At 42.5% G+C, this 23980-nt stretch overlaps 1 protein-coding gene across 1 annotated transcript in view; it reads left to right on the forward strand.

Annotated features, from left to right (window-relative positions):
• LOC147457730 (uncharacterized) overlaps window positions 1-14497 on the forward strand; it is a 74264-nt gene extending 59767 nt beyond the window's left edge. Inside the window, exon 3 of the mRNA XM_086513650.1 lies at window positions 14154-14497. Coding sequence (XP_086369776.1) covers window positions 14154-14232 — 79 coding nt within the window. The 3' untranslated portion in view covers window positions 14233-14497. The remainder of the gene's footprint in view (window positions 1-14153) is intronic.
• Window positions 14498-23980: the final 9483 nt, after the last annotated feature.

Below are 23980 nucleotides of genomic sequence, written 5' to 3' on the forward strand. Positions count from 1 at the left end.
GGATGACGAATTCGGAGCAATGATAACTTAAAAATGAACCTAGCAACGATAAGTATCATGAATTTTGAATGAAACTAATGGAAGAACCTGCTATTTGTGAACAAGTAACAGGATTAAGAATGAGATGATGATGATTTTGGAGCAGTGACAGCTCTTGAATGAACCTGATAACAAATCATGAAGATTGAATCACGACTGGTTCAATGGAACTGTCGTGAGCGTATCAAGAGTTCTTGCGGTATAAGATGGCCACACAGCTAGAACTGAATGATTGACCACTTTGTTCAGTATGAACTTAGTGATGGATTGGGGTCTGCGGAAATGATTACTCGCGCACGACAGTGCTTGAGTGCAGATGGAATGATCACTCGCACACGATAGTGCTTGAGTGTACAAATCTATAGACATGATCGCAATATGGGATTAGCTAATTTGGCATCAACAAGATCTGGGATAGATATAGATGCGATTGCTAAATACGTTGCTAGGAATCATGGTCCTAGATCAGAACCGAATTCATGGACGTGATTGCGACATGGGATTGGTTGAATCGACATTAGTGAGGTCCAAAGCGGATCTAGATGCGATTGCTAAATGTGTCGCCACGAATCACGGTCCTAGATTCTATGTGATGTGATCTGAACGAGCTGTGATTGTGATCTGTTGTGTCGTCTAGTGTGTTGGTACTTAGAGTCAGTGTCTAGTGAATTGGTTTATGGCTTATGTCTGATTTTGCAGGTGTAATTGAGGGCAATTACAATTCTTTCAAGAGGGGGGTATGTCACAAAATGATGACGTAGCAACACTGCCCGGACACACACACACACACACACACACACACACACACACACAAAACAAATGACCCAGCTTGTGGTAGATGTGTTGACGTGGCAGTACGATAGATGTGCCACGTGGCAACAATACGGACTCCCACAAAACGCGCTCGGAGGCTGACGTGGCAGACTATACGGAAACACAGATTTTGCGCTGGTTGATGACATGGCAGTTTGTATGGATTTCCGCAATATGCGTTGATGCTTTTTGGCAGTTTTTGAGTTTGGGGCAGTTTGCTTTCGAGTTTAACTGCTTTTGGCATCCCTTATAAGAATTAAAGGAGCCCAAGGACCTCACTCTACAAAGCATCTGGATGCAGAGTCAGAGAGCAGAGGACCCCTTCGAGAGTTGTACTTTGCTCAAGAATTAATATAAAAGAAATACCGAAAGGGACGCCAGTCTTTGGGGCCAATCTCTTTGGGCTCGGCGTGGGTCCGTGTCGACCAATTTGAACTGTAATTTTAAAGTTGTGAAATATTTTAAGTGATTCTCTTTTGTGCCGTGTTCGATTCTCGTCTTGGGGTGCCTAAGCGTGTGACAGTGATATCAGAGCATTAGGCGTGTGCTTTTCTCAAAGCATACCGGTCCTATCAAAGAGCAGAGAGAGCACTTGGGCACAATTTTAGAAATTTTTATTGAAGAATCTGTGTCCCGACCCCGGACTTATTAGCCACTCCCACGCTTACTTCATCGTGCATCGGGCACACTAAGAATCCTAGATTACACATGGGTTCTCGTGGAGAATGTGACAGAGATAACACCTCTTAGCGGAAAGGCAAAGAAAAGTTGAAATCCGGCGCGGGAACTGAAGCACCTAAAGAATTACCCGATTGATGAGATTCACTTGAGATGGCGTGAGGCCAATGAGTCTCCTCTTAGGACGGGGTGGAGCTGAAAGGATAGACGAGTGCAGAAAAGTGGAAGCTTTACTCGCAGGAAGAGCTGGAATATAACTATTGACTAGAAGATGAACCAGATATTGGAAAGGACACTAAAAGGGATACCGATGTACTGACAATCTGGTTGTTTGTGACAGATAACCGGAAATAGGAGCGAGGAACTTGCATTCTTGTGGATTGGGAAGCATGGAGTTGGACATCCACTCTTTTGCAACAGGTGAGCCATCTCCTTACCTGTTTTGCAGGTGAAATTGAGGATGAGATGGTGAGATCGGAAGCAACAGAAGCTCAAGAATGGATCTGTCGATTTAAGATGCCCCAAATACCCGTGACAAGGCAACCGAAGTTTGCCAATGACAAGTGTAATGGCTACGTCCCTGCCGGGTGCCGCTAGAATTACCTCTGCAAGTGGTCCCGTTCGATCGGGAGTGATCTCGAGCCGCGCCGCCAATTCCGGTGAAATGAAGTTGGCCTTGGCTCCTCCATCGAAGAAGATTAGGGCTTCTTGGTCTTTCACTTTGCCCCAAGCTTGGCAAAGTCCTATACTCTCGTCTATCGTGCTGGGATCATTACCCACGCAATCTGGAACCAATCTTGTTTTCATCTTGCCTTTTCTTCCACGGTCCTCAGCTGCTCTCGAACTCTCGGGCCTTTCGTCATCCTTGTCGTTCTATTCTTTCTGTGCCTTTTTAGGGCACTTCGTGGAGATATGCCCAGTTTCCCGGCATCCAAAGCACTTCCCCTCCTTTATGTAGCGAGCCCGCTCTTGAGGAGTAAGCTTGGGTCGTGCATCCTTGTCTTTCTGTTTTGGGTTGCTCTTTCTCTTTCTACTTTCATTTTTCGAATTCTGTTCGGCTCTTTGCGTCATGATCTCATCTTTGGGGTAGGTCAGACTGCCAGAGTGAATGGCAGAACCCCGTTTCGCATGACTCATCAACTTTTGTTCCAAGCGGTAGACCCAAGGTAAACCGCTCAATCTGTTCCTTGAACGAGATCTTCTTAAATGAAGAGGCGGGTAGAAAAGAGCTCCAGAATCTCTCGCAATAAGCATCCACTGTATCCTTCTTGGTCATCCGAAGATGGTTCCAAGCAGTTCGTATGTCGCGCTCATACTCTCGAGTCAGCCAAGAAGAAATAAAAAGCCGTTTGAATTTCAATCATTTAACTGGCGCTGTCTTGTTTAATAGAAGCGTGAACCACTAATTTCAAGCATTTCCTTTAAAATAAGAGGCAGCTCTTTGAATCTTAGAGTGCTCTGAGTAACGCCCTCCGGAGAAAGCGATGTCTAACTGCTGTATAAAAGACAAAGCCTTCGAAGCATCTCTATAACTAGAAAAAGTGTCAAATTTTATTGACTGTCCACCTTCCTTCAACTCTCGGACTTTCTTGCTTTTGTCTTCCAGAAAGTCATACTGGTTGGCTTTGTAAAAATTCTTCTTCTTTGCGTAAAAGATGCTGTCATCAGAGTCCGAACTATCTGAAGACGAGTCCTTTGTAGAACTGTCAAACCACGGGGTGAGATTTTGGCTTCTTTGCCTTCTTCTTGCCCTTTCCGAAGCTTTGCTTTTTGCTTCGCTTTTTACCTTTTCTATCTTCTTCGCTCGAGTCAGATGAGCTAGAAGTACTGTTAGAAGAAGAAGAAGAAGTAGTGGGTACTCCTTCAAATTTAACACGCTTCTTCTGCTTTCTTGCCTTTTCAAAAGTAGATTGACGACCCAGATAACCCGGGAAGTCAGCGCCTTTCTTTTGCTTTTTGTCCCGCTTTTTAGCTTTGTTTTGCGCGTCAAAAAGCTGAGCAATTCGTGCATCCACCACCTCTTCTAATTCTTGCTCTGTGTACATCCTGGGCGTAGGAGGTTTCTTGAGAGCCGGTTTGAGGGGTGGCTCCGTGGTCTTCTTCCACTGCATATTCACCTCGTCGAAAGAGGTCTCGCTCATATATTTTGCAAATTTTGGGTCCTTCGCAAAATTGAGCATCATCTTTGTTGCGTTGCTGATCAATCGTTGACGCTTCATCTCTTCGAGCTCTGCCTGAGTAGGCCGAGGCGGGTCATACTAGAGTGAATCTTCGTTGTGATCTCTTCCCGCATCGCCGGATGCAAAGGAAGTCGACTGATCTTTGCCTGAAGCCATAGGTGCCGCGAAAAAAGGGATCAGATTTCCCATAGAAGAGAAATCGGCCGTGCTCTGATACCACTGTAACAGACTTGGACACTCCAAGTGGAGAATCTACCACATAATAATCACTTCAAACAATTCACAGTTTACAATTGATTCGACACTCGCTCGGCGGAGTTCCGTGCCTAGAGATATTGGCCCCAAAGATTGGCGCCCCTTTCGGTATTTCTTTTTGTATTAATCTGTGCTCAAAGTACAAGGGCAGGTACTCACACTCAGACTCTGCGTCCAGATGCCCCAAGTTATGAGGCCTGCTCACATATTTAAAGATTACAAGGGATGCTAAAAGCAGAGCCCAAAAGCTGAAAATCAAAAGCCCAAATAAAGCAAAGGCTTTCTGCTTTTCACAATCTCTCTCTCACAAGCTCTCTCTTGAGCCAAAAGCAATAAAGCAAAGAGCTTCTCTCTCTCTCTCTCTCTCTCTCTCTCTCTCTCTCTCTCTCTCTCTCTCTCTCTCTCTCTCTCACAATTGCGCAGGAAAAGCAAAATACCAAAAGCTGCGCCAAAAGTTGTTCAAATCTGCCGCCGCAGATTACAACGCAATTTGCAGGCGTCCGTACAACACCTGCCACGTCAGCCTGCAGCCGCAGTTTCCGGGAGCAGGAAGCAGAGTGTGTGTGTTGTGGGCACGCCACGTCACATGTTTGTGACATATTCTCGCTTGGAACACCAAGGGAAAATGTCACAAGGCGGGCACCACGTGCGAATAGAAAAGAACAGACTGAACAGACTTTTAGCACTTCAATAACAACTGAACTGAAAGAGAGAGACGACACGCGACACGGAGTGGCGGAAGTCCACCCCAGAGAGTATTGGCCCCAAACCTTGGCGCCCCTTTCGGTATTTCTTTATATTGCATCATCAAAGTACAAGCCGGTACTCCAGACTCTGCACCTTCTCCAGGAAGCATGCCAGAGAATGAGCCCTAGCCTCATATTTAAAGGCCCTTGGCCTAAAAAGCAGTTTACATGAAAAGCTTTCAAAATCAAAAGCTTCTCGTCCAAAAAGCAGTTTACATGAAAAGCTTTCAAACTCAAAAGCTTCTGGCCAAAAAGCAATGCCAAAAGCTGCCAGCGTAAATCACGGAAATCCGTACAGCCTGCCACGTCATCATGCCAGCGCAATTTTCGGAAATCAGCCACGTTGTTGCAGTTTTAGGGTTAGGGTTTGCAAGTTTTAGGGTTAGGGTTTTCAGAATTAGGGTTTGCAGGTTTTAGGGTTAGGGTTTTCAGAATTAGGGTTTCAATAGTTAGGGTTTTTGGAATTAGGTTTTAGCAGTTAGGGTTTTTGGTAGAAATTAGGGTTAGGGTTTTCTACTCTCGGGCAACCACGTCATCACTTTGTGACACTTCTCTTGTTACTTGTTCTTCTTAGGGTTTAGGCTTCTCGGCCACATCTGTAAGTTGGCTCCATTCTTTCGGCTTTGACACGTCAGCAGTTCGTTACATCTCTCCTTCTTGAAAGAGAGTAATCGTCCTCGATTACAGCATATCTGCAAAACAACTCAAGTTAGCTCAAAAATTTCCGAGGGTCATTCCGAGGGACAATTAGTTTGCTCTTTTTATTAAGGAGTTAGCTTCTCCTTTCTGCTCTTTTGATCAATGAGTTAGCTTCTCCTTTCGTCCAGATCGGAACTCTTGATATTCCGGCGTAGTAAAATTAGCCATCACACCCAGACCGTACTGATCGTCCACGGGTGTCTTGATGCTCTAAAATTACATACCCAGGCAATCTCATCCAATTAGGAATATTCAGTAATTGACACATCACAATGCAACACAAATGCTTACATATGCATGTTACAAGACACAACAAACAACGCCGTTGAACACTCCCCCGAGACAAACGGTTTGCGGTATGAAGCTACTCAACGACTACCTTGTCACTCACCCCGCAAATAACCTAAAAAGGTCCGGGCCATGAGCTTAGAGGACTGTACAACCAAACGCTCCCCAGACCGCAGTCTACATTGCTTGGAGGTTCAAGCATACAACCAAACGCTCCCCATGCATCGGTCTGCGTCGTTTGGAGGTTTTCTAGCATACAACGAAACTCTCCCTAGGCATCGGCATGCGTCGTTCCGAGGTTCAAACAATACCAAAACAGTATTTCTCACTTCTCCACCCGGGAGTAAAATTCACCAATCAATGAAACCAGTATTGAAACCAGAGTCAAACATTTCAAATCGGCACCAAAACAGGTTCAAAATAGATACCATCCATTTCAAACAGATTCCAAACAAGATCAAACAGAACTCAAACTTAAAAAGCAATCTCGACATTAGTCGAGCTCGAAAAGTCGATTGACTTTCCATCTTGAAACCTGCACAAAAAATTAGGGTTAGGTTCCTTCCATGAGGTCGTCGCCGAGCACAGCATGGTCCATCAGCTCTTGGACAAACAGTGTTTCTTTGGCAGCGATGGTAGTCCCAATATAGCAATCACACTGGATCTCCAAGGTCATCTGATCGTGAAGAGACATCTACTGGGAGATGTCGAGAAACTTCAAGTTATAATCTGCTAGGGTTTCCATGGCAAGCATTTCAGGATACCCCACTTTGCCAAAAGTTGCACTCCGAAGGAAGATGCCAGAAACCATATAACTTCGGGCAAAAATTTCTTGAAAGCTTGCCAAGTACTTGGAGTATGCTGCTTGGTAGCTGTAGACATCAACATCTGCATGACACTGCTTCTGAGAAAAAAAACAGTGACTTGAAACAAATCTGGATCCTTCTCTTTCAAGTGATCTTAATTGGCTTATGCCCTGTAAGACACTGCAGTGAAGATGGGAGCGCGCTCGATGCGCGATGAAGTAAGGGTGGGAGTGGCTAATAAGTCCAGGCTGGAGTGCGAAGATACCTCGAATCAAATTCCAATAGTTCTGTCTGCTCTTTTGTAGGACCGGTATGCTTTTAGGAAAGCACATGCCTGATGCTCTGATACCACTGTCACAAGGCGGGCACCACGTGCCAATAGAAAAGAACAGACTGAACAGACTTTTAGCACTTCAATAACAACTGAACTGAAAGAGAGAGCCGACACGCGACACGGAGTGGCGGAATTCCAACCCAGAGAGTATTGGCCCCAAACCTTGGCGCCCGTTTCGGTATTTCTTTATATTGCATCATCAAAGTACAAGCCGGTACTCCAGACTCTGCACCTTCTCCAAGAAGCATGCCAGAGAATGAGCCCTAGCCTCATATTTAAAGGCCCTTGGCGTAAAAAGCAGTTTACATGAAAAGCTTTCAAAAGCAAAACGTCCAAAAAGCAGTTTACATGAAAAGCTTTCAAACTCAAAAGCTTCTGGCCTAAAAGCAATGCCAAAAGCTGTCAACATAAATCACGGAAATCCATATAGCCTGCCACGTCATCATGCCAGCGCAATTTTCGGAAATCAGCCACGTTGTTGCAGTTTTAGGGTTAGGGTTTCCAGAATTAGGGTTTGCAGGTTTCAAGGTTAGGGTGCTCAGAATTAGGGTTTGCAGGTTTTAGGGTTAGGGTTTTCAGAATTAGGGTTTCAGCAGTTAGGGTTTCTGGAATTAGGGTTTCAGTAGGTAGGGTTTTTGGCAGAAATTAGGGTTAGGGTTTTCTGCTCTCGGGCAACCACGTCATCACTTTGTGACACTTCTTCTGTTACTTATTCTTCTTAGGGTTTAGGCTCCTCAGCCACATCTGTAAGTTGGATCCATTCTTTAGGCTTTGACAAGTCAGCAGTTTGTTACAGAAAATAATTCTAAATGAATTATTGGAAGTTTAAGTGAGGGTTTTTCTCATTGGAGACATCCGAGTGCAGAGTATTCCTAGTGCGTCATTCAGAGTAATCACAAGAGCACTGTGACAAGGAGTATCTGTAAGGCCACCAAGAACGGGTACTTTTGATGCGTCACAACGAATGGGTGACAAGGAGCATCGGGAAGAAGTATCCAACCATCCAGGAATGGACATCTCTGATGGGTCATAGGATGGGTGACATAGAGCATCGTGAAGGAGATTGTACCGTAAGTTCGGTAGGAAAGGACTAGGTGATGGGTATTCTTGATGCGTCATAAGGTGGGTGACTGGTGCATCAGAAAGGGAATATCTATAGTCGTGAGAAAATTCCGAACTGTGTTAGAATCGTGCACAAGGAAGATCAAGCACTTGAATGAAGATGGGTTCAGAGGAAACTTTGAGGAAAAAATGGATGCTTTCTGAGAAAGCAGGTTGCTTTTCGGGAAAGCAAATGCTTTCCCGCATGGAAGCCTATGTCTGCATTGTATATGTGCATGTGGTTGCATCCAAGGACGCGTGGAAAGTGCTGCGTAAGCATTGTTTTCAACTTATAAAGTCTTATTAAGTTTTTGGGCAGGTTCAAACCATTTTTAAAAAGGATGATCGGCCAGCGCACTAGATCAGCCAGCGCTTTCTCTCTCCCTCTTTCTGGTAGAAGAGCAAAAAAAAAAAAAAAAACGCCATCTCTACGCGGGCAGCCAGTGCTCAGCTATTCTTGTCGTAGCCAGGGAGCTATAAAAGCATCACATGCCCTCTCTCAGAGCCTCTCTCAGAGAGGAGTTGCCAGAGTTGCCAGCGCCAGCAAGAGATTTTGCCACCAGAAGACGGAAGAGATTGCGAGACTACGAAGCATAGAGGTCGCTTTTTACCGCGCAAAGAGCGAGAGGTATCAATTGTGGATTCACCATACAAACTGTTGTTCCGTGTTTGCAGGTGTACTTCCTCTTCACAAGGGAGTAGGAGCAGAGGAAGGCATGAGCCTCTGCAGGAGAAAGCGCTCTGAGGAACCAGAGCCAGATCAGCCCATGGTTTCTTACCCAAGTTTGGGAAGTAGATCCACGGATCGAAGAAAGGTAGTCTCTCGAGTTGTGTCCGGAAGTGGGGATTCCCAAGTAAGGCCTGTTCGGGAAAGCAAAGTTGTTCTGCGGGAAGAGGACTCTGGGAACAAAGTCGGAAAAGAGTTGCAGGGATGCCATGCCCCGAGTGTGGAAGGTCAGATCCAGAGGTGAGAACCTTTGTTTTCGAGGATTTGGAATTGGAATGGAAGTTCCTTGGAATAGGAAGCCGAGGCTTCCAGAACCATCAAGCCGTATACTAGAACGAACGTGGTAATACGTTCAGTTCAAGTGCTTGTATAGACTTCTCCTCAGTAATAAAGATACTATTACGGGGGGAGACCAGCCTATCTTTTGGTCCCCAGTATTGTGTCGATCTCTCTCTCTCTCTCTCTCTCTCTCTCTCTCTCTCTCTCTCTCTCTCTCTACGACATTAAAACTCTCTTCTTCTTCTTCTTCTTCTCTCTCTCTCTCTCTCTCTCTACGACATTAAAACTCTCTTCTTCTTCTTCTTCTTCTCTCTCTCTCTCTCTCTCTCTCTCTCTCTCTCTCTCTCTCTCTCTCTCTCTCTCTACCTTCTGGCTTCAGTATTAAGTGATAAATTCTATTTACCAGAGTATATCCTATATTGCTATGTGCTCCCGTTTGTGACTAGACTTGGGGTGTCTAAGTTTGCTACACACTTAGCCATCACATCGAGATCTTACTGATCTCTAACAGATGTCTAGAGGCACTAAGCTCAACTTATTCATTAGACAAAATGTTGCAGACATTTCATCTTTCTCTACATGTCTTTACCAATACACAGATGAAAGAGCACATGTTTTCAATTCAATTTAGGAAATTTTTAATCTAGTGCACATATATTCATAAAGTCATTCCGCAAAATATTGTTAGCCTGTCAGTATCCCTAAATCTCAAAGAGAAATTAGTGACTTTATTCAATCTAGGCAATTTGTGACAAAGGAGTGGAGTGGCTCCCCTCTTGTGCAGTCCGCACCGCACCAGATTCAACCTGCTGATTCATCGACAACTTTTGGCATAAACACTGCTAATAATCCAAAAGCTCCAAGGTACAGCTCTCTCTTGATCTTTCAAAGACTCAAAGTGGGCATGATGCCATTTGGATAGTCATCGACCGCTTCAGTAAACAAGCTCACTTTATTCCCGTAAAGAAGACAATTAAAGCCGACCATTTGGCTAAGCTGTTTGTCTCACAGATTTTCCGATTACCTGGTATGCCTTAATCTATAGTTTCAAATAGAGATCTCCGCTTCACGAGTTTGTTTTGGAGAGCAGTATGGGAGAATATAGGCACACGGCTTAAATTCTCGTCCTCGTTTCATCCACAGATCATCCACAGATAGATGGGCAGTCGGAGATAGCCAATTCAATAGTTTTAGACTTATTAAAGTCATATATCTTCGATGAGAAGACTTGGTGGGAGAAGTTTTTGCCTTTGGAGTTTGCTTACAACAACACAATTCATTTGTCTATGGGGAAGGCACCATTTGATATGGTCAAGGATGTAAGGAAGGTTCCACGCATTCTAAGCACCAAAACTAAGATTTTCGAGGCAGATCGGTATACATAGGATTTGGACAATGCTTTTCCTAAGAGATGGGAGGCTTTGGAGAAGGCTCAAGCACAGCATAAGAAGGCAGCCGACAACAAGCATTGACGTGACTTGCAGCTGAACATCTCTCCTTAAGAAAGGAATAGAGAGGACCTTGCTTTGATAACACTGTCACGGAAACGGAAGCGTGCACTTAATACTCTAAAGTTAATTTACTATTTTACATAGGATTCTGCACGACATAGAATTGTGAACGGCTATGTTTGCTTTATACTGGAATTTTCTTGTGCGGGAGAAGCTTCTACTGTCATTTGCTGCGTAGGGGGGTACCCACACGAGTACTTCTTGGCTGAAAATCGCTTCTAGACTTTGTCGGAGTGCTGAAATCTGTGTGGGCAGCCAATTATGCGCTGGTCTAAGTGCGTCTATTCCCCGCAGGATGCACACAAACTCTATGGGCTGTCCTACACCTTTGCCGCGCGTGTTGTGCTCTGCGCGGCCTTTACGGACACCAGAGCGGGAAATCGTAGAGGAGAGAGGAAGTGGGCTGAAATGAGAGCTGAGAGAGGAGGCTCTGTGTGTGTGTGGAAACTGCTGCAGAGCATCCAAAACTGGTAGCGCTACCCCTTTCCTATAGCCTTGCGGGGGAATTCTGCTATCTGGCGTTGCATGAGGGAGACAGAGAGAGCTCGCAAAAACTTTCTACACTGGCTTTGCAGTTTTCTCATGCTATATGATGAGTTTTTAAATGTTTATTAAATTAGGCCCATTTCAGATTGGCCCGGCCACTGAGTTTAAAAAGTATTAAACTTTACACTTTATAAACGGGCGTTAAAACCTGATTTTTTGGCCAATCTGGAGCATTAATAACTCCGCTGATTTCATGTCTCTCACGACTTCGGTTGTATTTCCATTGTATTCGGCCGACCACTTTCTTGGGCGGCCACCACAGAAATATTAAATAATAGCTTTTCTAAGCGAACTAGGGACACCATCTTATCATGTGCATGTTTTGAACTATTTTGCACTGTGTCGGGCTATTGTTCTACTTATAATACTATTCGGACACAACTAAATTCCAGATGGCACATTGCACCAAAAAATTTACATATTCATTTAAATTATCAATTGGTACCAATAAATTCATGAATTCATTCTGTGCCCACAAAAATTATTTTTAGCAAAAACTTTATATGCTGGCTCTGCAGTTTTCTTACGCTATATGTTGAGTTTTTTAATGTTCATAAAATTAGGTCCCATTCAGATTGGCCCGGCCACTGAGTTAAAAGGTATTACACTTTACACTTTATAAACGGGCGTTAAAACCCGGTTTTCTGGTCAATCTGGAGCATTAATAACTCCGCCTCTCTCACGACTCAGTTTGTCGGCTCCTGTTGGGTCGTATTTCCATTGTGTCCGGCCGGCTACTTTCTTGGGCGGCCACCGCAAAAATATTAAATAATAGCTTTTCTAAGCGAACTGGGGAGCCATCTTATTCATGTGCATATATTCTGCACTGCGTCGGACTGTGGTTCTACTTATCATACTATTCGGACACGGATAAATTTCCAGATGGCACATTGCATCGGAAAATTTACCCGTTCATTTAAATGATTAATAGGTACCAATAAATTCATGAATTCATTCTGTGTGCACAAAAACCATTTTCGTTTATCTATAGCTGTAGCTAAACTATTACAGCACACACGCATCGCGTTTGCTACGCATCTCTACAAGTCATAATGATCACGATTTGTGTCTTAGATCTTGATGAGGATAAAGATGTGAATGTGCTTGTTGATTGTTCAATGACGATTTTTCTTTGTGCTAGTGCATCGTTTAATTAGTCCAATGGATGTTTGCATGAAGTTAGTGTCTACCGAGATAGTTTATTGTTTACTCTTTGTTTTGCAAGCGTAAATGAGGGCGATTACTATTCTTTTAAGGGGGGTTTATGTCACAAAGTGATGGTGTGGCATGATTGTACCAGACCAAATAAGAAAAAGAAGAGCCGAGTTGGTGCTGGACCAAATCACAGGTTCCAAGTATGAGTGTGGGCGTGCGTAAAGCATGACAAGATTCCCGATGGAAACCACAGCTCAAAACATGCCACGTTTTGCAAGATGATGATGTCGCAACGCCGTATGGTGCTGATGTGGCGGTACGGACGTGGGGTCTCTTTTGTGATCTTGGCTATTGACTTTTGGGCGTTGAAAGTTTTAGGCTTAGCTTTTGATATGAGTTACTTTTGGGCCTGCGTCCTTTAAAGGATTGCCTTGGGTCACTTATGGCAGATCAATCATGAGTGCATGGTTGCAAGTTTGCAAAGCGCTCCCTGGTAGTTGTATTTGTGATCAGCTATAAACAAAGAAGTACCGTGTGGGGTGCCTGGCTTAGGGACCAATGCATCTGTGTAAAGGCCTACGCTTGATTGTGGCTCGTCTCCAATGCTGTTTTCAAGTTACTGCCTCACTAGTGGCTTGCTGGTTACATGAAAAAACCTCTCAAGATCTCAGGGGAGCATAGACAGGGAGGATATAAAGCTGAAGAGTATGATGACTCAAATCTGCTCAAGGCATCCTGCAGGCCCAAGCGATAGAATTCAGCCAAGGTGACATCCTATGATAACTCCACTCACCACCACAACGGCCCATATTGAAGATCTTGATCTTGTTCAAAGTGGAAGGACACGTTAACGTTGAGGAAGCTTGCATACAAATTTACAACTCAGCAAGACAAGATTCTGTCACAGGCTTGGGCACCCCAAGTCGAGAATCCGACACGACACATGAGATAATCACTTAAAGACTGGCGCCCCCTTCGGTATTTCTTTTATATTAATGCTTGAACAAAGTACAATACCCGAGGGGATCTCTGCTCTCAGACTCTGCGTCCAGATGCTCTGAAGAGTGAAGCCCCTTGAGTCCTTTTATTCTTACAAGTTGATGTCCCAAAAGCAGAGCCCCACAAGCAGTAAACTCAAAAGCAATAAGTTGCAAAAGCTGGCAGAAAAAGCATCAATGCAATTTGCGGAAATCCGTACATGCTGCCAAGTCACCACCTGTGAGCGCAAATCGCGGAGAGCCGTACAGTTTGCCACATCAGCATTGCTGTCTGCAGCGTCCATACTGCACGTCAGCACTTCTATCCGGTGGTCATGCCACGTCATCATTTTGTGACAGATTCCCTCGATGAGAGACACATCAACCACCCATAACACACTTATCGACGATGGAGAACTCCAAGAACAAGAGAAGAAAACAACAAACCTGGTAGATAACAGACATGTAAGCCCAACACAGACTCACCCATGCAAACATGCAAAACACACACCAAACAGCCAGACAATCCACTAGGCAAAAGCAGGCACTACACACACAAAAAAAACCACACACAACAAAGCATACATATGAGCAGAAAACAAGGTAATGAAAGAGAAACTTGTGCAAGAAACAAGATGAAAGAAATATACCCCCCTCCCCCCCCCCCCCCCCCCCCCCCCCCCCCCCCCCTCCCTCCCTCTCTCTCTCTCTCTCTCTCTCTCTCTCTCCTCGTCTTCAGTTCAACTCTCCTCGTCGGATAGACCTTTAAGGTCTCTTGGGATAGTTTCCTACGACGTTAAAATTCTCTTCTTCTTCTTCTTCTCTCTCTCTCTCTCTCTCTCTCTCTCTCTCTCTCTCTCTCTCTCTCTCTCTCTCTCTCTCATGTGAGATGCTAATAAAACTTGTGCAGATATGCATTAGAAGGTGCATATCGTGATTCATATATAATTGTTTGAAGAAGAAATATTTAGTTGAGCTTCTACGTCAATAATGTTTTTTTTGTTGCTCATCTGTTGCAGAGAAGAGCCTACGGAACCATTCTTATTCTTGAAGATTGAGCCTCCAGTAAGGCAAGAGAAAGTTATGGATTCGGATTAGCTAGTGATCACTAGCTTGTTTTGGACATAAAGCCCCACAATTTTTGCCTTATTACATTCTGCACTTCTGCAATTGTGAAGATGTCGCCATCTGAGCTCGTTGTAGTACAGTATGAGATGTTTAGTTTCTCTGTGTCTTGCATGCAAAGTTCATACATTGTGAAAATAAACAGGAAATCTTTTAAATTGTCACACCACCGATGCTAAACAAACAGAAGCCAAAAAAGTGAGAGTGTCTTGGTGAATGCGTAATTTCTTTTGGAATCTGTCTTTCCATTTTTGAGCTCTGTTTAGTCTTTTATAATCTTATGTCACGTTGTTTAGCGCTTTATCCAAATTTGTTGTATAGACGACTTTATGTGGTCAGATAAAGTGCCATGATGGTGTACATAGAAACACACCCTTTGCTATTCATGTCTATGTTATGTGATAAAAAAGGAAACAAAAGACTGCTGTACGCATGACTTCAGCTAATAAAATCTGCTCAAAGTGCAACATTTGTTATTGTCATATCAATGCTTGAATATCATCTAAAGATGTGTGTGTCCTCAGCAGGGCTCACATTCTTGTAATGTACATCGACGCTCAGATATATATATCTGGACATGAATGGAATGGAATGGAATGCTTTGCTCTTTGTGTCTGTGCTTGGAATGAACTTTCAAACTTTTGAGAGTCAACTCGCTTGTGCGACACTCAGTTACAAAGACTTTGGTGACATTTTCCTATGAAAATATTTATGCATGAATTATTGAGGCTCCTATGGTAAAGAAAATCATAAATTCATCTTTTACCTTGCTGGGGTGCTTCCTGCTTGTTTCGCCCCTACACAGCCTCTATTGCGTCATTATATGATGTTAATTGTCTCTTTTGAACTGATGTTATAAATGTGTGAGCTACTAGGGACTTATTGCATCCATACAATTGCCATTGGGTGCAGTCAATACCCCTTAATCCCAAACATTGTTTGGGAAGAACTTTCAGTGGCGGAAACATCGCAACCAAATTAAGGACTTGGGCGCAGAAAAGCTATTTAAGTAAACACACTCAAATCAGCAGAGAGGTATCACAAACCATAGTAGCCGAATGTGGTTCTTTCGCTTGGATATTCGAAGTCATTTGTGACAGTAGGAGAAGTTGAATACATGCATGCCGTCACAGCCTTGTTGACGATTTTGTCTTTCTCCCAAATCCAAGGAAGCTATAGAGGAGCTCATCGAGGTATGGTCAAAGTCATCTGAGCTATTGGACAAATGCCTCCAAAACGCTATCTATGCTGAGCTCATCCTGATGTCAAGGATGGTTATGAATGGTAGATGGCAGCCACTATATATTTTGGGTTTTGGACGGCATGTTGTGAGACTAAAGAACTCTAAAGTAACACCACCAACACCAAGTGCACTTCGAAATCTAAACAACCAGTGCATGTCTCGAGAGATCCGATAATCCTATGATCACAAAATGAGAATTTGGGAGGGTTTAGAGAGGCTTAATTAGAATGTTTCTTACTTAAAAAAATAGAGTTGACAGAGGCAACTTGTTTATTTAAATGGCTTTTTGAAAAGGCTGTAACCATGTGACCACCTCTAACTAGCATTTTTCGTATACTTGTGACCTCACCACCTCTAACTAGCACTTGCCATGTACTTGTGATCTCTCTCTCTCTCTCTCTCTCTCTCTCTCTCTCTCTCTCTCTCTCTCTCTCTCTCTCTCTCTCTCTCTCTCTTTCAATCACACCATCTAGATCACACTTGAAACCAGAAGAATAAGACCTCAAAAATAAGTGAGTTGTTAATGCCAAACATTGAGGAGCAAGAATCTCTTGAGAAGGGAGGTATTGACACAATCTTAACACACAAAAATTTCAAAGGCTAAACAACTTTTGGCAACCCCTGTGGGAAGAGTTGAGAGCTGAATTGCATGCAGGTGAGGGTCTAGTGCCTCCACCTTTATCCAGATTGCACCCTGTGAGGGACCAAAGATGAGAAGATGGGCTCCTCTCCTAAAGAGTTATGGGAACAAATGAATAAGTGAAACCAACATCTCTAGACCCTACAAAATTCTCTAAAATATGTGGGGAAATACGAGGCAAGAGTGGATATAATAATGCTCCTCTCAACAGCTTTGTCCTCACCTCAAGAATAGGGCATGACAAATCTACAAGCCTTGATGTAAGGCCCATTGACATGGATGATCTCTTTGGAAATCTACTCAAGGTAAGGCCTAACCAGTGGGATGAGATCTTACACTTGAAAATAGTTTCAAAATGTTGCAACAATAAGCATGACAATCCAACAACATGTGCAAGGAACGTAAATTTGTCCCATATGGTATTCTTCAGTTTGTGAGAGAAAATGAGAGTGGAAATATTGGATTAGAACAACCTGAAGGCTAGGGGAATCCTAGAAACAAATCAACATAGCCACAAAGACTGTGTGGGGGAAATAAAGAAACTAGACCCTACAAAAAAACCGAGATGCCCCTCCAATATAGTGAATAGTATTTTTATTTACTAGTATGCACACATTCCCCATCACAGATTTTAACAGGGACCCTAAATATGAGATGATCTTGAGGAGACCCTTCATTAGGCAAGTGATGACTAGTCAATATTGAGGGTATCATCACATCCTTAGACATGATGGGGCCACCACTTGGGTCAAATCTCATCGCCCACAATACTAAACCATGGCTCAATTGCCAATAGCATACTTTCAGTTAGCTACTTCAACTCTAGGAGACGGAAGGAGGATGGAGTATGAACAAGAGGAGAACTTCTAGGTCTTTGAGGCATAAATCAACTTGATCCATTTCTTTATGTGATAAGACTAATCAAGCAATCCCTTGTAAAAACAATTATTTCCTCTATAACTTCCTCAAGGGTGGTAGTGGCCGTCAATGAAAACACACTCCTTCTGTGAAGACAAAAAATCAAATTGCGAAAGGTTGATTCCCGCTACGTTGCAAACCATATTTACAAGGGGGGTGAGGTTTCTCTGTAGCATAGAGGACCATATCACAACCCGGAAAATTGGAAGTAGAAACTATATAAATTCCTTGGTTACCGTATGCACAATGGCTCTACGATTGCCTATCCTGAAGCTGCGCATGACAAGTTTTGCATGGGGATCATACGGCTCCCGAAACAACAATAATCCGTTGACGTCCAAAATAATTAGTCTCTGCAAACGTTTTGTTAAACGAATAAGTAGATAGACAATAGGTTGATTTTTATTCTTTTACGCTGGTTATTACCGAAACAATCATGTCAATGTCTAGCAAAGGTCCATATTGGGTTTGCCTACCGCCGTGGAGGTTCTCTTGTCTAGTGTTGACATCCTCGAATTTCTTTTCACGAGTCCCTTGTTCTTATGCTTTTCGAGACTCTTGTGTCTTCAATGTTGAGGGATCCATTGAACTTGAATTAGCTCCTAATGTGCTATGATCTGTTTGTGTGTTAGGCATAAATGACTCTTGATTTTCAAGTTCAACAGGTGGAATGGTGGCAAAGGTGTGCTCTGCTTAAGGGTTAGAGTGTTCTTTTTCAGTCCCTCCCTCTGCATAAACTTCTTCCTTCTGAAACCCTCCAAGCGCAGAGGGAGTTTCAACATTTATTTCTTTGTCATCCCCTTGATTTGTGTGATCTTGCTCTTGTGTGGGCTTCCCTCATCTGGAATTTTCTCCTTGTCAAACTCTCCCTATGCAACATTTCTCTTCTGAGAAGTTCCTCCCTCCTCTTGCTCCTGTCCTTTCTCAGATGTCCTTATGAAATCTGTTTGCTGCTGTCCCTCATCACTCATTGTTAACTCTACAATGTGGTCATCCAATAGGGTCAGTTCTGCATCCATGCTCACAGGATGTGAAATTGCAAGCAAATGCTTGATTAGGGTGGCACGGTATCGGTGAAAATACTATACGCTGTACTTGTCTCAATTACTTTTTGCAAAAGACAAAACTAAAACAAAAGAATCTGAGACACATTTTTGTCCAAGTAGTCACTATGTTATAGTAATGCTGTGCAATGGATTTAGTGCAAGAAAGCTCTGCAGTATATACTCGGCATGGAGGAGGCACCTCCATCCACACGAGTTGGCATCCGTCTGTAAAGGCACCGTGACTTCCTTAATTTCTGACATGTACAGCTCTAGATTTTCACATAGCCTTCCATATACGTGCAACAGTCTTTTTATGCATCTGCAAGCCAGCACAATAATTGTATCCATACTTTATCCAAAATAAAACCAATTTATAATTCTCAATACTCACAGTCTTAATTTTGGATGCATTACTTGAATCGAGTTTAATGTCCAGGTAGCTGGCTTGTCCAGTTCAATGCAAACGAGGCTCTTGTGGCGGTTGCTCTCATAAGGAAAAATTATGGTTGTTCCTTACAACCTTGGACAATGGGCAAGCCACTTCTTAAATATGCAAATAGGGGTGTTTTTCATTCTGAGAAAGACAGAAATCTGGGAATCCAAGATATATATTTCTACATGACTTTGTGCAGGTAGCTGGCTCTTGATCAAACTACAAGACAATTACTAGTTATTAGTCTCGAGTCTCAAGGCTGAATAAAAATATGTTGAAGCTGGTGAAAGCATCTTACTTCAGGAAGATATATACAATTGAACCTATGATTTGAGCATATGGATCCCACAATATATTGATATCCATAGAATCTAATGCAAGTCTTCTTATACCATCTTCTAGCTGTATATCTACTATCAATCCTTCCTTCATAGATGATTAAATTTTGTTGTTGCTGACATCAATTTTGTGTGTAACAATGTGGTAGCTGTTAATCTCTTCTTCTGTAGCATTTGCTTCGTTTTCCTTCTCTTTTAGTTTATTCATCTCCTCTGCACACCGATTTTCCTGCTCAGCCCTGGCCGTGGTATTCACATTGTGGGTGACTTCTATAATCTTCACCTCTGCCTATGGCTTTGATGGAGGAATAAGCAAAATTTCCTTTATTTTATTGTCTATAAATTCATTGGATGGAGAAACTTATAATATCTCCACCTTACTCTTTTCAAAGTTTCGTTGTCCTTGTCCATAATCGTTACCCTGTGTGCATGTGCTGCAACAATTTCTATGTCATTGAAATATTCTAGTAAAAAACCTAATCCTGCCTCTTGTAGTGCCAACAGTGCAATAGGTTTCCACCTCATGGTCCCAAAACATGCTTCCTCACATATTGACCTGACTAGTCTTTGGAATGAAAGCTTTGGTACTAGAAGCTCAATACATTTCTGAGCCTTCCTGATTTCCTTGAACAACTTGATGTGTCTTTGTAGCCTCTTCATCCTTGGAGCTTTCAAGATTTTCATGGGCTTTCTTGGTCTCTTCTTTTTACTAGTAGATCTTCCTCTTGCTTTAGCAGCCAAACCTGGTCCTTTGCCTGCCTTTCTCGCAGTCACATTTGTTCTTACCATTTACCTGTAAGCCAATCTCTCTCTCTCTCTCTCTCTCTCTCTCTCTCTCTCTCTCTCTCTCTCTCTGTGAGAAAGTGGAATTATGGCATGCGGGTGCGATTTTGCAAGAGATAGATTGATATCCACGCGACATTGTGCACACTAGTCCAATTCCTTGTGCCATAACGTTATAAATCTTCTATATTACACGGACACAAACACACACCCCCGCTCTCTCTATCTCTGTCTCCTCCCTTATGTACCCTGGCTCTACTTCTCCTCCTTGGTGTCATTCCCATATATGTCTATCTATTGGCAACAAAGTGGCATTATGGCGCGTGTATGACATTTTGCTAATAATAGAATCGTCTCCGCGCGCCATTGTGCAAACTCGACAAAATTATAGGCATTGATCATTTTGGTTTATGTAGTAGTCCCAATAACATACCATTTCCAGTTAGCGCGTGCACACACACACACACACACACACACACACACACACACACACACACACACACACAAACACACACAACTCTACTCTCTCTCTCTCTCTCTCTCTCTCTCTCTCTCTCTCTCTCTTTCCTTTCCCCTCTCTTAATCTACTTCCCTCTCTATGTCTCTCTCATATCTGCATGTATATGTAGAATTTGGGTTGGTCTGATGGACAACAAGAACCTCAGTGTTGTCACCTTGTGCGATGCTCTTGTGAGCCGTTCTTTCTTTCTCTGTTTCACTCTTACTCACTCTCTCTCTCTCTCTCTCTCTCTCTCTCTCTCGCTCGATGAAGGATGATGGCTCTATCTTCTTCTTCTTCTTCTCTCTCTCTCTCTCTCTCTCTCTCTCTCTCTCTCTCTCTCTCTCTCGATGAAGGATGATGGCTCTATCTTCTTCTTCCTCTCTCTCTCTCTCTCTAAGGTGCTGCAATAAGCATGCCAACCAATATTGTACAACCCATTAAGTGTGAAAGTGACCTCTCAATTAAAATTATACAGTGCAATAAATACCCAGTAGTTAATTTTAGCCATTTGGCACGTGTAAATCATGTAGTTGTTATTTACCACGCATGGCGGCAACGGTACTATGAACGATTTGATTATGTGTGTGTGTGTGTGTGTGTGTGTGTGTGTGTGTGAGAGAGAGAGAGAGAGAGAGAGAGAGAGAGAGAGAGAGAGAGAGAGAGAGAGAGAGAGACGTACACAGAAATAGAGAGTAGAGAGTGAAGGCTTGAAGTGTTCCCAAGGTCCCAATGAGGTAAAGTTTTTGCTACAAAATGTTTTGGATACTGTCCGGGGTACACTGGTGGTTGTGCAGCTTATTATTACACATACACAACAATGGCACTCACTTTGGGGAAACAAAACCCAAATGAACTCTTAGATTATGGCAAACATTTAATGATCCAATACAAGGATAATGTGCCAAAAGATATCCACTATCTGTAATCAAGTTGAGAGACTTGTGACTTGTATTGTATTTATTATATCATTAGGGATCTCTTGTACATGTTGTGACCTAAAATCAAAATCTCTTGATCCACCTATGGTTAACATATTTTATTGTTTCTCTCCACTTTCTCTGGCCTTCGCGAGCACTGGAGTTGTTGAATGCCTCTACTCGTTTCCTTTTTCCTTTGTTACAAATGTCTAATTGCTTGTGCTGTTGCCAAACAATCCAATACATGTTTTTGTTGCAGTCGGTGAAGGATTCTGCAATAAAACCACTAAAACAACTATTTCAAACTGTTTGCCTGACAATGTAATGAAACTTTTCCAAGCCTTGGGTCTTCCATATGCCTGGGTTTCCATACTTTGAATGTATGGTAAGTGATTGAAAATGATGTGCTGCAAATAAAAGAAGTTGTCACGAATTTTAAATGTCCTTTTAGTCCTTATCATTTAAAAGGATGCTTTAACAATACATGTAATGAGTAATCTCAGTTTCAGTCCATGTTGTCTTAAATGATTTCTTTAGTAGCTGAAGGTTCTCCTTAAACTTAATTACATCATTTTGTGTCCACTCATCTTTGTCACACATATGAAATAGCACATCGATGGAACACCACACTTCACCCTTGGTATTGCGAGTTGTGGATTCTTGGTCGTTCACTGCCATATGGAGATTTTTCCATTGTTGAACTCAATTTTGCTGACATAAGTGGACCGATATATCCTTCCACGCTTGGTTAGCTTCTTAGCTTTCACCCATGTTGGTTTTGATAATAAACAATGTGCCTTGACCCCACCAATGGATGGTTTACAAGGTACATCTTTATCATTGGTTGACCTTTTCTTGTCCCGCTGGATTTTCACATTGCCCCCATGGAGACCCATCTTTGACAAAACTAGTTCAATCGCCTCTACCGTGACTTTCTATTCTTTTGAGTTCTTGATTTTTGAAGCAAACCAATGTATAGATACACCACCTTCTCCACGACTCTGCAAAGTGGATGCATTGTACAAATGTGGACATTGACAAGTGGAATATCGAGAACTGGGTGAAAATAAGGATCCTCATTGTGGCGAGTAGGAGCCTTTCTCCACCATTTTGGGTCCATCGTCTTTGCAGGCTCCATGCAATACAAGCATGGAGCCTTTACCATAGCACCCAATCCACAATTATACATACACTTTAGTGTTTTAAGGTCACCTGTAAGATGCTATTGGACTTGAAAGTCTCCCCTCCCATTGACAACCAACACCTTTCCTTGATTCATTTGTTTATCAATGATATCAGGGATAGGGGTTTGATGGAACACCCAATATAGAATGTCGTGGTCTTCATTGTGGAATTTCTCCACCATTTTGGATCCTCATTGTGGCAATTAGGAGCCTTTCTCCACCATTTTGGGTCCATCATCTTTGCAGGCTCCATGCAATGTATTGCATGGAGCCTTTACCATAGCACCTATTCCACAATTATACACACACTTCAGTGTTTTAAGGTCACTTGCAAGATGCCATTGGACTTGAAAGTCTCCCCTCCCATTGACAACCAACACCTTTCCTTGATTCGTTTGTTTATCAATGATATTAGAGATAGGGATTTGATGGAACATCCAATATAGAATGTCGTGGTCTTCTTTCTTTACCTTCAAGATTAAATCCGCATGAGACATGAAACTAAATCTAAAATTAAATCTCAAGAGGGCTCACCAAAGCTGAAGAGAAGATGGAAATAGAATACGTGAAAAGCACAAAGCCACCATATGTTTGTTTCTGATTGAACACTGAAGTATGAAGGATCATCAATGGGTCATTTTGAAAGAGTCCTATTCATCAATGTTATTGTGACTCGTTGTAGCTTCTTGTCTTTGAGAATCTCACACTCATCTAACTTCAAAACAAAATGCAGAATGCCATCTGTCTCTTCAAATGTTACATTATAGAACTCAACCATTTGTGAGGTCCATGAAGATATTGTTGTACTCATCGTAGGTTACAATTCCTTAAGATCTATAAATACCATCAATATGAAATAACCGTCCAATGAAATCTGTCTGTGCATGGTTGAGTTGAAATCTCTCTTTCTAGACACTTGTTGTTGTTGGTAGAAGTTTAGACTTTAATCCATTCTTCACAAAAATTGAGGAGATAGACTGTTGAATAGCTGAGCACCCTCTCTTACTCACACCAAGGGAGTCAAGTGTGCCCTGTATTTCACTGACAGGCACCGCACTCTTTGTAATAAAATGGTCAAAAACATCCCGTTGTAAAACCTTATACTTTTTTGTCATGCATTATATCCTTTGCAAGACCACTTGTTATCAAAGGCTTCAACTGCTTTCCTACATTGGCCTTAGGATCTATGTTTTTTTGTCTGGATATATAACATGTTTACATATAAAATATAATAGACTATGTATAGGTGAAATAAACTAAAAGGTTCACAATCTTGACCTCAGTGCTTGGATTCTTTTCTTGAGAACTCCAGAACCAACCTTCAAGGTTTCAAGGTTCCAAAGTCTCTTCTTTCGCACATGAGCATCTAAGCTTGTATCTTTCTTTTGTAAGTTCCGCACTCTTTCTTGCAAGACTTGTATTTATTGTGTGCACTAAAAAAGGGTTTTTTGGTCCTCACAATGCAAATTAAAAAGTCGTAGAAACTCATGTGTTTGATGTTGAACCATGCTTTTTTGAATTTCCGATTTACCAGTTAGAGCTTTGTAGTAGCCAAGTAAACCATTATGTATGTCACCTACAAAGGTCAATAAAGTAGTGGCATTTGCAAATGCAGAGGAGGCATTGGTCATAGGATTCAAAGGATAGAGTGAGCCATTTGTCCATAAATCTATGTGTTTTGCTCCCTCTACTCTGAGACTTTCTTTCTCCGTGGGTT

Source organism: Adiantum capillus-veneris, chromosome 5, assembly GCF_014529385.1.
Source record: "Adiantum capillus-veneris isolate H3 chromosome 5, ASM1452938v2, whole genome shotgun sequence".
Classification (NCBI taxonomy): Eukaryota; Viridiplantae; Streptophyta; class Polypodiopsida; order Polypodiales; family Pteridaceae; genus Adiantum; species Adiantum capillus-veneris.